This window comes from Callorhinus ursinus, unplaced genomic scaffold (genome assembly GCF_003265705.2).
Source record: "Callorhinus ursinus isolate GAN/ISIS: 27379988/994484 unplaced genomic scaffold, GSC_fseal_2.0 scaffold51, whole genome shotgun sequence".
Lineage (NCBI taxonomy): Eukaryota > Metazoa > Chordata > Mammalia > Carnivora > Otariidae > Callorhinus > Callorhinus ursinus.
In genome coordinates, this window is record NW_027397113.1 from 4,189,464 (window position 1) to 4,202,650 (window position 13,187).

Sequence of the window (13,187 nt, forward strand, 5' to 3'; positions counted from 1 at the left end):
TACAGGGAATTAGAGAACTTTCCTCTACCTGCGCTATCAGTAACTTTCACCTCTTGGATAAACAAGTTATCCAGCTATCTAAAAAGGGCCCTCAAGTGGCTAAGAGACAGTACTGCAATACTTAATTTCCAAAGCGAGGCTGCATTGGAACTTCAACATAGAGGACAAAACTTTAGTTGTAATGTTGGGAGAAAAGCATCAGAAAAACCTCCTTTGTTTCATGACCTGCTGGAAACATTTCCAAAAGGTTTTAATCCATACTGCTTTAATGTGTATAGAAGAGTGACCATGTCTGAATTCCTAAGGATCCTGGTGGGTCTCAGGGCTACACTGAACACCAAATGGTCTGCAGAAAATTGACCTGAATCTTTACTGACACCAGGAAGTTTTTTTCTTTAATTAGATCGATCCAATTTGCTTTCTTTTCCTAAATTTTGAAATATAAATCAGACGAAAGACAAGTTAACCAGTCACTGACAAAGAGACATTTTAATGTATCTATTTCTCAGCTTACACAGATTGATTGATTGATTTTAAGAAATCTCTCTACCCAACATGGGGCTGGAAACCTCCCCCAGATCAAGAGTTCCATGCTTCAGCTTAAAAAGTTTTAAAGGTTGACCAAGTTACCAAATGTAGCACTGGTGAAAATTTCCAGGACATTTCTGTACTGCTTTTAGGGAACAGAAGAGAATCACAGATATGAATGAAGTTTCATTCTTGGTTCAGAGATATAAAATGTCCTCCAACAGGCTCTTCATAGAGAGAAGAAGGGACACACAGTGATAAAACAGTAGGTAGGAAAGAAGTAGAGTTCTATGCCTATGCCTAATGAGTACTAAATGAAGCAACTTTGTAACTCCCTTTGAGAAAATTCTCAGTTGCTAATAGTAGTTTCTATCAAAAAACTACTTCAAGTAGTATACTTCAATCAAATATGTACTTGCATGTTCCTAAGCCTTAAATCTCAGTCCGAAATTTAGAACTCGGTCCCAAGTCTTAAATCTTTGCCTAAAAGACACAAAGCCCACAAAGCTTACTTACCCACACACATTTTGACATCATTCACAGTGAAGTCTGGATCTGGCATCCTACGAAACAAACACCAGTAAGTATAAATGGGAAGCACACCTTCTCTAGTCAGTGTGTTTTTTCTTAGAGTACTAAAAACTCCTAAGTTGAGACACACAAAATCTTACATTTAGGTTTAACAATATATTTTAAATATATATAAACCAATGTATTTTAAATATAAATATATGAAAGAACATCTCAAGGTAACAGACTTTAAGAGATTTAAATTTATTTCTTTTTTAGCTCACCTGTATTTTCTCATTTAACTATAACAACCATGAAATGTTTTTGTAACAAAAGAAGAAACATACACCCTTTTAAAATCTAAATGGGGATTATTTTCAATTATCTACTGATTCGGGTTATCAATACTGCACTGTCTATAGCCCTGGTGAAACATGGTCATTTCACAACCATATCCAATCAGGCCAAGCATACTTACTTTATTCCAAGTCCATCAGAATTCTTGAAAATCAGAGGGTCTCTTAAGCCACCCCGCTGGATATACTCTACATTAAAATCTGTCACCATAGGAAAACATAATAAATTATTAGAAAGGCAAGAGGTATAGTTGGAAAAAGATGAAAGGACCATAAAAAAAGATCCTAAATAATAAGGTGGAGATAGTGTTTACTGTTTCTGTGTATATAGTTTCGCTCTGTTAGACAATACATGTTTGTTATTAAGAAGCATCGCTCAGGATACAGGAAAAGCACACTGAGAGGCAAGGTTCAAGGGTTTTGCTAAGTCTATATTTACACAGTAAATTCAGAATTTAACCAACGGGGGCGGGGGGGGTAGTACTATAACTGAGTCATCTTCTAAATCCTAAACAGAAATTATCAAAACCTTGTCTCTTAATAGTGAAAAAATTTAATTCTGTCCACTACCATACATACATAACATCCTTGTCAGTTTGCCAAGGAGTAAAAAAGCTGCATGGTACACATGGAATCCCACCTCTGTTTTGTTTGGGGGGAGGGGGTGCATGCATAAATGAATCTTTACTTTACTGTATTATTTTTAATTAAACCCAAAACAAGGGATGGGAAGGGAAAGGCCTTCAGGGAAAAACTCCAACAATGCTCCTGGCCCTAGAGGATTAGGGTGGGTGGGTGGGTGGGTGGGTGGGTGGGTGTGTGTGTGTGTGTGTGTGTGTGTAAGAGAAAATAAACAGCATCACAACGTGTGTGTGTGTAGCATTGTGTAATAAGAGGAAATAAACAGCATCACAACAGGGAATATTTAGCTGCACAGATGCTGAGCCCACAGTTCCCAGAATCTACAACTTCCTACATCAAGGGACTATAAGTTCCTTGAACCAAAAGGATACTGACCTTTTCCCTCCATAAAAGTAACAAAATTTGCGTTATATTTGTTAGTGTGGAGCTTCTCTTCCAAGTCAAAAGTTCTTTTCCCTTCAATTTCATCATCTGAAATGCCGTCATCCTCATAGCGCCGTCGCATGGTACCACGCTGAGGAGAGAGGGACATAAAGATCAAATCATGCACTTTTTCATGCCCATCTAAAAGAGCTCATAAACACACGCACACTTCAATTTCACATACTTTCAACTTCAGTTGTTATGTCAAACATCGATTTTCCTTGCCTTATACATCTTTCTCTCAACCAAAGGTCAGCTAATGTCCTCCGAATGTTCAGAGCATAACAAAATTTTGATGAGTCACTGGTTCCCTACTTGTGAATTTTACCTCTGCTACCTCTTTGAGCCTAGAGATATAAATTTACAATAGAAATATAACCAAGTAAGGTCCACTAAAGATTGGGGACCAACTGTCTTTATAGACATTTCAGGTCAGGATACAAAATACAGTGTTTTCATAGGGGAAAGAACTGTATTTACATTAGTTTTCTTTTTTTTTTAAAGGTTTTATTTATTTGAGAGAGAGAGCATGAGAGAGAACACAAGCCGGGGGTAGAGGCAAAGGGAGAAGCAGGCTCCCCACTGAGCAGGGAGCCCAATGCGGGGCTCAATCCCAGGACCCTGAGCTGAAGGCAGACACTTAACCGAATGAGCTACCCAGGTGCCCCTCTACAATAGTTCTCTAAAACAATCTTTAGGAACAGACTAAAACATTTGAATTAAAGAAGCAAAAACTCCTTTACATCAGATAAAAGAGTTAACCTAAATAATAGCATTCCAAATAGTAAACCATCAATATTTAGCTTTAAGGATATCTCCCTAAAGAAAATATACAGGGTGGGTGGGGTGCCTGGGTGGCTCAGTCGTTAAGCATCTGCCTTTGGCTCAGGTCATGGTCCCAGGGTCCCGGGATCAAGCCCCACATAGGGCTCCCTGCTTGGCGGGAAGTCTGCTTCTCCCTCTCCCACTCCCCCTGCTTGTGTTCCCTCTCTCACTGTGTCTCTCTCTGTCAAAGAAATAAATAAAAATCTTTAAAAAAATAAAATAATAAAAGAAAAATAAAGAAAATATACGGGGGTGCTGGGCTGGTCAGTCAGAAGAGCATGCGAATCAGGATGCCTGGGTGGCTCACTGGTTAAGCATCTGCCTTCAGCTTGGGTCACGATCCCAGGGTCCTGGGATCATGTCCCGCATCGGGCTCCTTGCTCAGCAGGGAGCTTGCCTCTCCCTCTGCCTTCAACTCTTCTCGCTTTCTGACAAATAAATAAATAAAATCTTCAAAAAAAAAAAAGAAAAGAAAATATATAAATGGCCAATGAACACATGAAAAGATATTCAATATCATTAGTCTTTAGGGGAAATGAAAATTAAAACCACAAGGAGACACCACTTCACACACACTAGGATGGCTATTATCAAAAGGTGGACAATAAGGGCAGCGCCTAGGTGGCTCAGTAGGTTAAGTGTCTGCCTTCAGCTCAGGTCATGATCCCTGAGTCCAGAGAAAGAGCCAGCCTTGGGCTCCCTGCTCAGCAGGGAGTTTGCTTCTCCCTCTCCATTTGCCCCTCCCCCTACTCGTGCTCTATCTTGCTCACTCTCTCAGATAAATGAAATCGTTTAAAAAATTTAAAAAATTTTTAAAAATGTGGACAATAACAAGTGATGGTGAGAATGCAGAGAAACTAGAAGCCTTGTACACTGCAGGTGGGAATGTAAAATGGTGTAGCCACTCAGAAAAACAGCTTAGCAGTTCCTCAAAAAATTAAACACAGAGTTACCTTATGACTAGCAATTCTACTCCTAGGTACATTTCTAAAAGAATTTAAAACCTATGTCCACACAAAAACTTGTACACAGATGTTCATAGCAGCATTAACCCAAATGTCAACTGATGGATGAACAGATTTAAAAATGTAGTATATTTACACAGTCGAGTATTATTTGGCCATAAAAAGGAATGAAATACTGGTATGTAGCTACAACAAGGAAGGATCTTAAAAACATTATGCTAAGTGAAAAAAGCCAAATGCAACAGACCAGGTATCATAGATGATATAATTTTATTTACATGAAATGTCCAGAATAGGCAAATCCACAGAGACAGAAAGTAGATTAGTAGTTGCCAGGGGTTGGGGAAAGGAATAGGAAGTGACTGTTAATGGTTTGGGTTTCTTTCAGGAGCCATGAAACTATTCCGGAATTAGAGAATGGTGATATTTGTACAACTCTGTGAATATACTAAAAAACCAATTAATTACATACATTTAAACAGGTGAGTTTTACAGTATATGAATATTTCACAAGCTATTATTTTTTAAAAAAAGATAACATGATGCTTCTGCTGCAAATTTACCTTCTAGTATATTTACTTTAGCCAGTGCCAAATTTTGCTGAAATTTCTTGAATATACACACACAGGACAATCAGTGTGGGCATGGTAGAGGCAAGGGTAAATACAGTAACCCTACCCTAGGATGTGCTAAGAACAACCAAACCTGGAATTTAAAGTTAGATATTGGGGAAAGGTCTTTTGGGGAGTGGGGGTCAGGGAAGGGGCAGAAATGAGTAATAAGAAATAAAAATTAAAGCAAATAAAAATGACTATTACACACCAGAGGAGAGCCAGATTTAACATACCAGGGTACGTCTGGGTTGAAACACTGAGGGATACCTGCTGGCTTTTCCATATCCGGCAAAAACTCATAACACTCTTACCTAGCACCTTTGCTGCCCAAAGTCCCAGCTCAAAGGCCAAAAGAAGACCTAATTTTGGGAGATGTTTCACTTATTTCAATAATGCCATCACTGCTCAAAATATTTTTAGATACATTTATGGGGGGTATTTTCACTGACAATTTCTAACATGAGTTTGTTTCTTAACAAGCTTTAATTCACTTTATTTTTCTTGTATAAAACAATGTGGTGGCCACAGATGGAGCCTGGATCCTCTTCATGGAGACTTTGGTGTGGGTTTTTACAAGATGGTCAGTGCATTCCTTTTTTTTTTTTTAAGATTTTATTTATTTATTTGAGATAGAGAGCACGAGAGGGAGGAGGGTCAGAGGGAGAAGCAGACTCCCCGCCGAGCAGGGAGCCCAATGTGGGACTCGATCCTGGGACTCCAGGATCATGACCTGAGCTGAAGGCAGTCGCTTAACCAACTAAGCCACCCAGGCGCCCCGGTCAGTGCATTCCTAATAAGGAGACTTGGGTGAACACAGTCTCTTTCCAGAGGTCGGGGTGAAGTAGCTGTAGGTCTTGGAAATGGCGTCAAAAGTGGCCTTAGCAGGGGCGCCTGGGTGACTCAGTTGGTTAAGCGACTGCCTTCGGCTCAGGTCATGATCCTGGAGTCCCGGGATCGAGTCCTGCATCGGCCTCCCTGCTCAGCAGGGAGTCTGCTTCTCCCTCTCACCCTCCTCCCTCTCATGCTCTCTGTCTCTCATTCTCTCTCTCAAATAAATAAATAAAATCTTTAAAAAAAAAAAAAAAGCGGCCTTAGCAATGTTGCCCACAGGGGGCATAACAGCCCCTGGGCCAAGGTACAGCAGTCATCAATAACAGCCACCATCAGTAGCTTCAGAGGCACAGTGGCTGAATGAATTTGTTTTTGTAAAAGACATCATCGGATGGCTCAGTTAAGCATCTGCCATCGGCTCAGGTCATGATCTCAGGGTTCTGGGATTGAGCCCCGCATCGGGCTTCCCTCTCGGCATGGAGTCTGTTTCTCCCTTTCCCTCTGCCCCTCCCCACCATTTGTGTTCTCTCTCAAATAAACAAAATCTTAAAAAAAAAAAAAAGATATCCTCAGTTCCCCTCCTTACCACACTTCAATTATGTGTCTTTGAAGAGAACTCCAAAATATGATTGCAAGTATCACAGAGCAAGGACAATACCATCAAAATAAATGTAGATGTCCCCTCCTCTCATTTGTGCTGTAACTTTTTTTTTTTAAAGATTTTATTTATTTATTTGAGAGACAGAATGAGAGATAGAAAGCACGAGAGGGAAAGAGGGTTAGAGGGAGAAGCAGACTCCCTGCTGAGCAGGGAGCCCAATGTGGGACTCGATTCCGGGACTCCAGGATCATGACCTGAGCCGAAGGCAGTCGCCCAACCAACTGAGCCACCCAGGTGCCCCCGTGTGCTGTAACTTCTAACACGCTTGTCAAAAAAAATCCCAGGCATGGGGCGCCTGAGTGGCTCAGTTGGTTAAGCGACTGCCTTCGGCTCAGGTCATGATCCTGGAGTCCCGGGATCGAGTCCCGCATCGGGCTCCCTGCTCACCAGGGAGTCTGCTTCTCCCTCTGACCCTCCCCCTGTCTCATGTGCTTTCTCTCTCATTCTCTCTGTCTCTCAAATAAATAAATAAAATCTTTAAAAAAAAAAAATCCCAGGCATGTTTTGTTTTTTTTTTTTAAGATTTTATTTATTTATTTGACAGTGAGAGAGAGATTGAGCAGGGGGAGCGGCAGGCAGAGGGAGAGGGAGAAGCAGGCTCCCTGCTCAGCAGGGAGCCTGATGCGGGGCTTGATCCCAGGACCCTGAGATCATGACCTGAGCTGAAGGCAGACGCTTAACCAACTGAGCCACCCAGGCGTCCTGCCCCCCCCAGTCATGTTTTCAAACTTCAGCCTTTCCTAGGTCTACCATTACTGATTCTTCTTCAATAAGGAGGACATAATCACCCTGATTATCCCAACATTTCTAACATGGTAGCCAGAAGTTCCCCCATCCTTCCTTCCTTTTCATATGCTTTTCTTTTTCCTATATTCAAGAAGATTCCTTCTTCCATTTACATTTTCAATATAGAGAGTATAAGGATATGCGGAAGGCTCTTGCTCCAGCCAAGCCACTTAAAAACAACAGAAAAATGAATCTGGATTGTCTTCTTTTTGATTGTTGCAACTGGTAAATCAGCAATAATGTGAAAATTATTTGTATCAGTTTTTAAATTTCTTTTTTAGATTTTATTTATTTATCTGTCAGAGAGAGCACGCACAAGCAGGCGGAGCAGCAGGCAGAAGGAGCAGTAGGCTCCCTGCTGAGCGGGGAGCCCAACGTGGGGCTGGATCCCAGGACCCTGAGATCATGACCAGAGCCGACGGCAGATGCTTAACCAACTGAGCCACCCAGGTGCCCCTGTATCAGTTTTAATACTGTCAAGAATGTTTGTTGTTTTTTTGTCTGTCCCCCTAACGTAAATTCTGGTGAAAGTAAACAAACATCTATAGCAAATCTCTAAGTGCCTTTTTTTAAAAGAAGATTTTATTTATTTATTTGAGAGAGAGAGAATGAGAGAGAGAGAGAGAGAGAGAGAGCACATGAGAAGAGCAGGGAGCCCGATATGGGACTCGATCCCGGGACTCCAGGATCATGACCTGAGCCGAAGGCAGTCGCTCAACCAACCAAGCCACCCAGGCGCCCCTCTAAGTGCTTTAAAAATATATTAAATCCTGGGGTGCCTGGGTGGCTCAGATGTTTAAAGGTCTGACCCTCGGTTTCAGCTCAGGTCATGATCTCAGGGTCCTGGGATTGAGCCCTGAGTCGGGCTACCTTTCAGCAGGGAGTATGCTTGAGGATACTCTCCCTCTCCCTCTGCCCCCATCCCCCCTCTAAACAAATAAATAAATCTTTAAAAAAAGCACAAAAACATTTTCAATCTTTGCAATAAGCTTGGAAATCAGTAGGCAGTAACACAATCTGCTACAGGTAAAACCCAAAAGACAAGGCCACTTTAATACTAAGGAAAGCAGCCACCAATCTTCTCTAGCCCATCAACATTACCAAATAATTCAAAATGGTTTACCAGCGTGCTGTGCGTTTTTGTTCCAGGTGATTTCCATACAGGCAATTTTAGGCAGCCCAAAGGAAGTTATTGGCCTCCCATAGATGCCAGCCCTCAGTGAACACAGTGTCACAGAAAATAGCAGGCACAAACCGAACACTGAAATCTATTCCAACCACATTTTCACTCAAAAGCTATTTGTACTTTGCAGGGTCAACAGTGAGTTTATTTTTTTTTTAAAGATTTATTTATTTATTTATTTGACACACAGAGAGACAGCGAGAGAGGGAACATAAGCAGTGGGGGTGGAAGAGGGAGAAGCAGGCCTCCTGCCGAGCAGGGAGCCTGATGCCGGGCTCGACAGGACCTGAGCTGAAGGCAGACGCTCAATGACTGAACCACCCAGGCGCCCCAACAGTGAGTTTATAACTAATAACTGTTTATTCTATTTAGATGACCAAACTATATAGCAAACTCATATTTTCCAGGATCCAAATGATGAAAAGAATTTTTAAACTGCCTTAAAAAATATTCACCACCCTTAGTCAAGTGGTAATTAACTATATTAAATGGTAAAAATGGCCATATAAATGACTACTTAGATTGGGCGCCTGGGTGGCTCAGTTGGTTAAGCGACTGACTGCCTTCGGCTCAGGTCATGATCCTGGAGTCCCGGGATCGAGTCCCACATCGGGCTCCCTGCTCAGCAGGGAGTCTGCTTCTCCCTCTGACCCTCTTCCCTCTCATGCTCTCTCTCTCTCAAATAAATAAATCTTAAAAAAATAAAAAAAATAAAAAAAAATGACTACTTAGATTAACTCAAGGACTGACAGATCAAGCTCAAGGGATATAGATATTAGTTATACTAATATCTCTCCTAGATGATTAGCTGAAGAAAAGACAGTGAGGCAAGGTTAGATGCAAATAGGTTATCAATCATCATATAGAAACTTTTCGCATTCTCTTTTCTAAACATGTAGTAAAAAAGAATGATGGGAAGGGCACTGTGTTAAGATGCCTTTATGTAATACACCTAAAAAGTAAAAGAGCAGAGTCAGGAAATCAGGAATTTTGAGCAGGGAATATTCCCTGATGCCAGAAACCACCTGCCTCTCTTAGATATTTGGGGGAGTGGAATGAGGTGAGAAAGAGAAATCATTTTTTAAAGGTCAGATAAAACTAGACTTGTCCTATAGGAAAACGGCTAAGCCATCCAAGGCTAACATACACTCTGGTGAATATAATGTGATCATTAACATGTTTATTACAACAAATAACATTGAAAAGTGCTTATGGAATATTAAGTTTAAAATTCAGTACATGGGGGTGCCTGGGTGGCTCAGATGGTTAAGCATCTGCCTTCAGCTCAGGTCATGATCCCAGGGTCCTGGGATTGAGCCCCGCATCTGGCTCCCTGCTCGGTGGGGAGCCTGCTTCTCCCTTTCCCTCTACTGTTCCCCCTGCTTGTGTTCTCTCACTCTGTCAAATAAATAAATAAAATCTTAAAAAAAAAAAACAAACAGCACATGAGGGGCATCTGGGTGGTTCAATCGGTAAAGCGCCTGCCTTCAGCTCAATTGGGCCCCACATCAGGCTCTCTACTCTGCGGGGCGCATGCTTCTCCCTTTCCCTCTGCCCCTCCCCCAACTCGTGCTCCCTCACACTTTCTCAAATAAATAAAATCTTAAAAAAAAAAAAGGACAAAAACGATAATGATCCTCTCAATAAATGCAGAAACAGCATTTGACAAAATTCAATACCCTTTCATGATAAAAGACACTGAATAAATTAGGAATAGAAGGTAACTTCCTCCAGCTAATAAAGGGCATCTACCAAAAACCCATAGCTAACATCATACTTAATGGTAAAAGACTGAAAGCTTTCTCTCTAAGATCAGGAACAAGACATGGATGTCTGCTCTCATCACTTCTATTCAACACTGTATTACAAGTTCTAGTGAAGGCAATTAAGCAAGAAAAAGACATACAAGTTTGGAAAGAAAAAAGTAAAACTACCTCTATTCACAAATGACAGGATCTTGTACATAGAAAATTTTATGGAATACATACACAAAAAAATAGTTAATAAAATCAGTTATATATTTATACATTAGCAATGAAAAATCCAAAAATGAAATTAAGAAAACAATTCCATTTATAATAGCATAAAAAAATACAAAGAAATAAATTTAACAAAAGAAGCCCAAGACTTGTACACTGGAAAAATACAAAACACTGTCGAAAGAAATTAAAGATCTAAATAAATGAAAAGACATCCTGTGTTCATGGACTGCAAAATTTATTATTATAATGTCAGTACTCCTCAAATTGATTTATAGATTCAACACAATCTCTAATGAAATCCCAGGTGCCTTTTTTTCTGCAGAAATTAACAAAATCTTCTTAAAATTCCTATGGAAACGAAGGGAACCAGAATAGCCAAAACAATCTTGAAAAAGAATGTTGGAGGACTCACACTTCCTGCTTTCAAAACTTACTAGAAGGCTATATAATAATCAAGACTGTGTGGTGTGGGCATGACAGACATACAGATCAGTAGAACAGAACTGAGAACCCAGAAATAAACCTTTACATTTATGGTCAACTGATTTTCAACAAGGATGCCTACCTAAACAATGCAATGGGAAAAGGAGCCCAGTGCAGGGCTCGAAATCACGAGCCTGAGATCAAGACCTGAGCTGAGATCAAGAGTTGAACACTTAACTGACTGCGCCACCCAGGCGCCCTGGGATGAGAGTCCTTTTAAGAAATTCTGCTGAGGGCACCTGGGTGGCTCAGTTGGTTAAGCGACTGCCTTCGGCTCAGGTCATGATCCTGGAGTCCCGGGATCGAGTTCCACATCGGGCTCCCTGCTCAGCGGGGAGTCGGCTTCTCCCTCTGACCCTCTTCCCTCTCGTGCTATCTCAAATAAATAAATAAAATCTTAAAAAAAAAAAAAAGAAATTCTGCTGGAACAACTATATATCCACATGTGACAGAATGAAGTTGGACCTCTAACTCATACCATACACACACAAAAAAAAAGGAAAAAAAAAAGACCAAACATTAAAAATGGATCAAAGACTTAAATGTAAAGGCTTAAACTGGAATTCTTAAGAAAATGTGGTGTAAATATTCATGAGCTTGGATTAGGCAATGGATTCTTAGATATGACATCAAAATAGTGTAACAAAATAAATGAACTAAACTTCCTCAAAATTAACACTTTTTGTGCTTCAAAAAACACTATCAAGAAAAATAAAACTACAGAATGGCAGAAGATATTTGCAAATCATGTATCTCATAAGTATCCGGAATATGTATGTATATCTAGATAGACATCTAGAATATACAAAGAACTCGTACAACTTAAAATGACAAAAAAAAATTTTAAAAAACAGGCAAAGGGCAAAGGGTTTGAATAATTATTTCTCAAGGATATATAACCAGCTCCATAAGCACATGAAACATCATCAGTCATGAACTCATCATTAATCATTAAGGAAATGCACATAAAAGCCATAACGAGACACCACTTCATACCCACTAGTCAGATAATAAGTGCTGGCGAGGGTGTGAAGAAAGTGAGACCCTCATACACAGCTGGTGGAAATACAGCATAGTACAACCCCTTTGGAAAAAATCTGGCAGGTCCTCATTAAACAGTTACCATATGACCCAGAAATTTCATTCCTAGCTATGTACCCAAGAGAATGAAAACATACCCCCTAAAATTTGTAACATTATTCATTATTGCCAAAACGCAGAACCAACCCAAAGGTCCATCAACTGAAGAGTAGATAAAAATAGCATATCCAGGGGCGCCTGGGTAGCTCAGTTGTTAAGTGTCTACCTTCGGCTCAGGTCATGATCCCAGGGTCCTGGGATCGAGCCCCGCATCGCGCACCCTGCTCAGCAGGAAGCCTGCTTCTCCCTCTCCCACCCCACTGCTTGTGTTCCCTCTCTCGCTGTCTCTCTCTCCGTCAAATAAATAAGTAAAATATTTAAAACAGTATATCCACATAATGGAATATTGTTTAGCAATAAAAAGGAGTGAAATCCTGATACATGCTACACCACAGACGAACTGTGAAAACATAACGCTCAGCGAAAAAAAAGTCACAAAAGACTACATATTATATGATAACATTTATATGAAATGTCCAGAATAAGCACTTCGATAGAGACAGAAAGTAGATTAGTGGTTACCAGGAGCTGGAGGAAAAAGAGATGGGGAATCACTGCCAATGTGTTTTGGGTTTCTTTGAGGTACTGAAAATGTTCTGGAATTAGATAGTGGTAATGTCTGCACAACTTTGTGAATATATTAAAAAACCACTGAATTGTAAACCTTAAAAGGGTGAATTGTATAGCACATCTCAATAAAAAATGGCAATCTGTAAAAGAAAACAGGTAATACACATATATTTTTAAATAAAGCAATACAGGGGTGCCTGGGTGGCTCAGTTGTTAAGAGTCTGCCTTCAGCTCAGGTCATGATCCCAGGGTCCTGGGATCAAACCCCGCATCGGGCTCCCTGCTCAGCGGGAAGCCTGCTTCTCCCTTTCCCACTCCCCCTGCTTGTGTTCCCTCTCTCGCTGTGTCTCTCTCTGTCAAATAAATAAATAAAATCTTTTAAAATAAATAAATAAATAAAGCAATACAGGGGTGTCTGGGTGGCTCAGTGAGTTAAGCATCTGCCTTCAGATCAGGTCGTGATCTCAGGGTCCTGAGATGGAGCCCTGCACTGGGCTCCCTGCTCAGCGAGGAGCCTGCTTCTCACTCTCCCTGTACCCCCGCCCGCTTTCTCTCTCTCTCTCTCAAATAAAAAAAAAAAAAAAAAAAAAGGCATAGTTTGATAATATCAGAATAGGGTTTGATGTAGACTAATTCAAGACACACTGCTTAATAACATTTTCTGATAAAGCGCAATTTTTTCTAAACA

General features: G+C 40.6%; 1 protein-coding gene across 3 annotated transcripts in view; it reads right to left on the reverse strand.

The window, feature by feature from the left end:
- The window catches only part of KDM2A (lysine demethylase 2A), a 111,259-nt gene that overhangs the window by 44,546 nt on the left and 53,526 nt on the right, over positions 1 to 13,187 (reverse strand). For all 3 annotated transcript variants that reach the window (XM_025879351.2, XM_073883414.1, XM_073883413.1), the window contains 3 exons: positions 2,412 to 2,550; positions 1,517 to 1,595; positions 1,045 to 1,091 (listed from right to left, as the gene is read on the reverse strand). In XM_025879351.2, the coding sequence (XP_025735136.1) occupies positions 1,045 to 1,091; positions 1,517 to 1,595; positions 2,412 to 2,550 (265 nt within the window). The remainder of the gene's footprint in view (positions 1 to 1,044; positions 1,092 to 1,516; positions 1,596 to 2,411; positions 2,551 to 13,187) is intronic.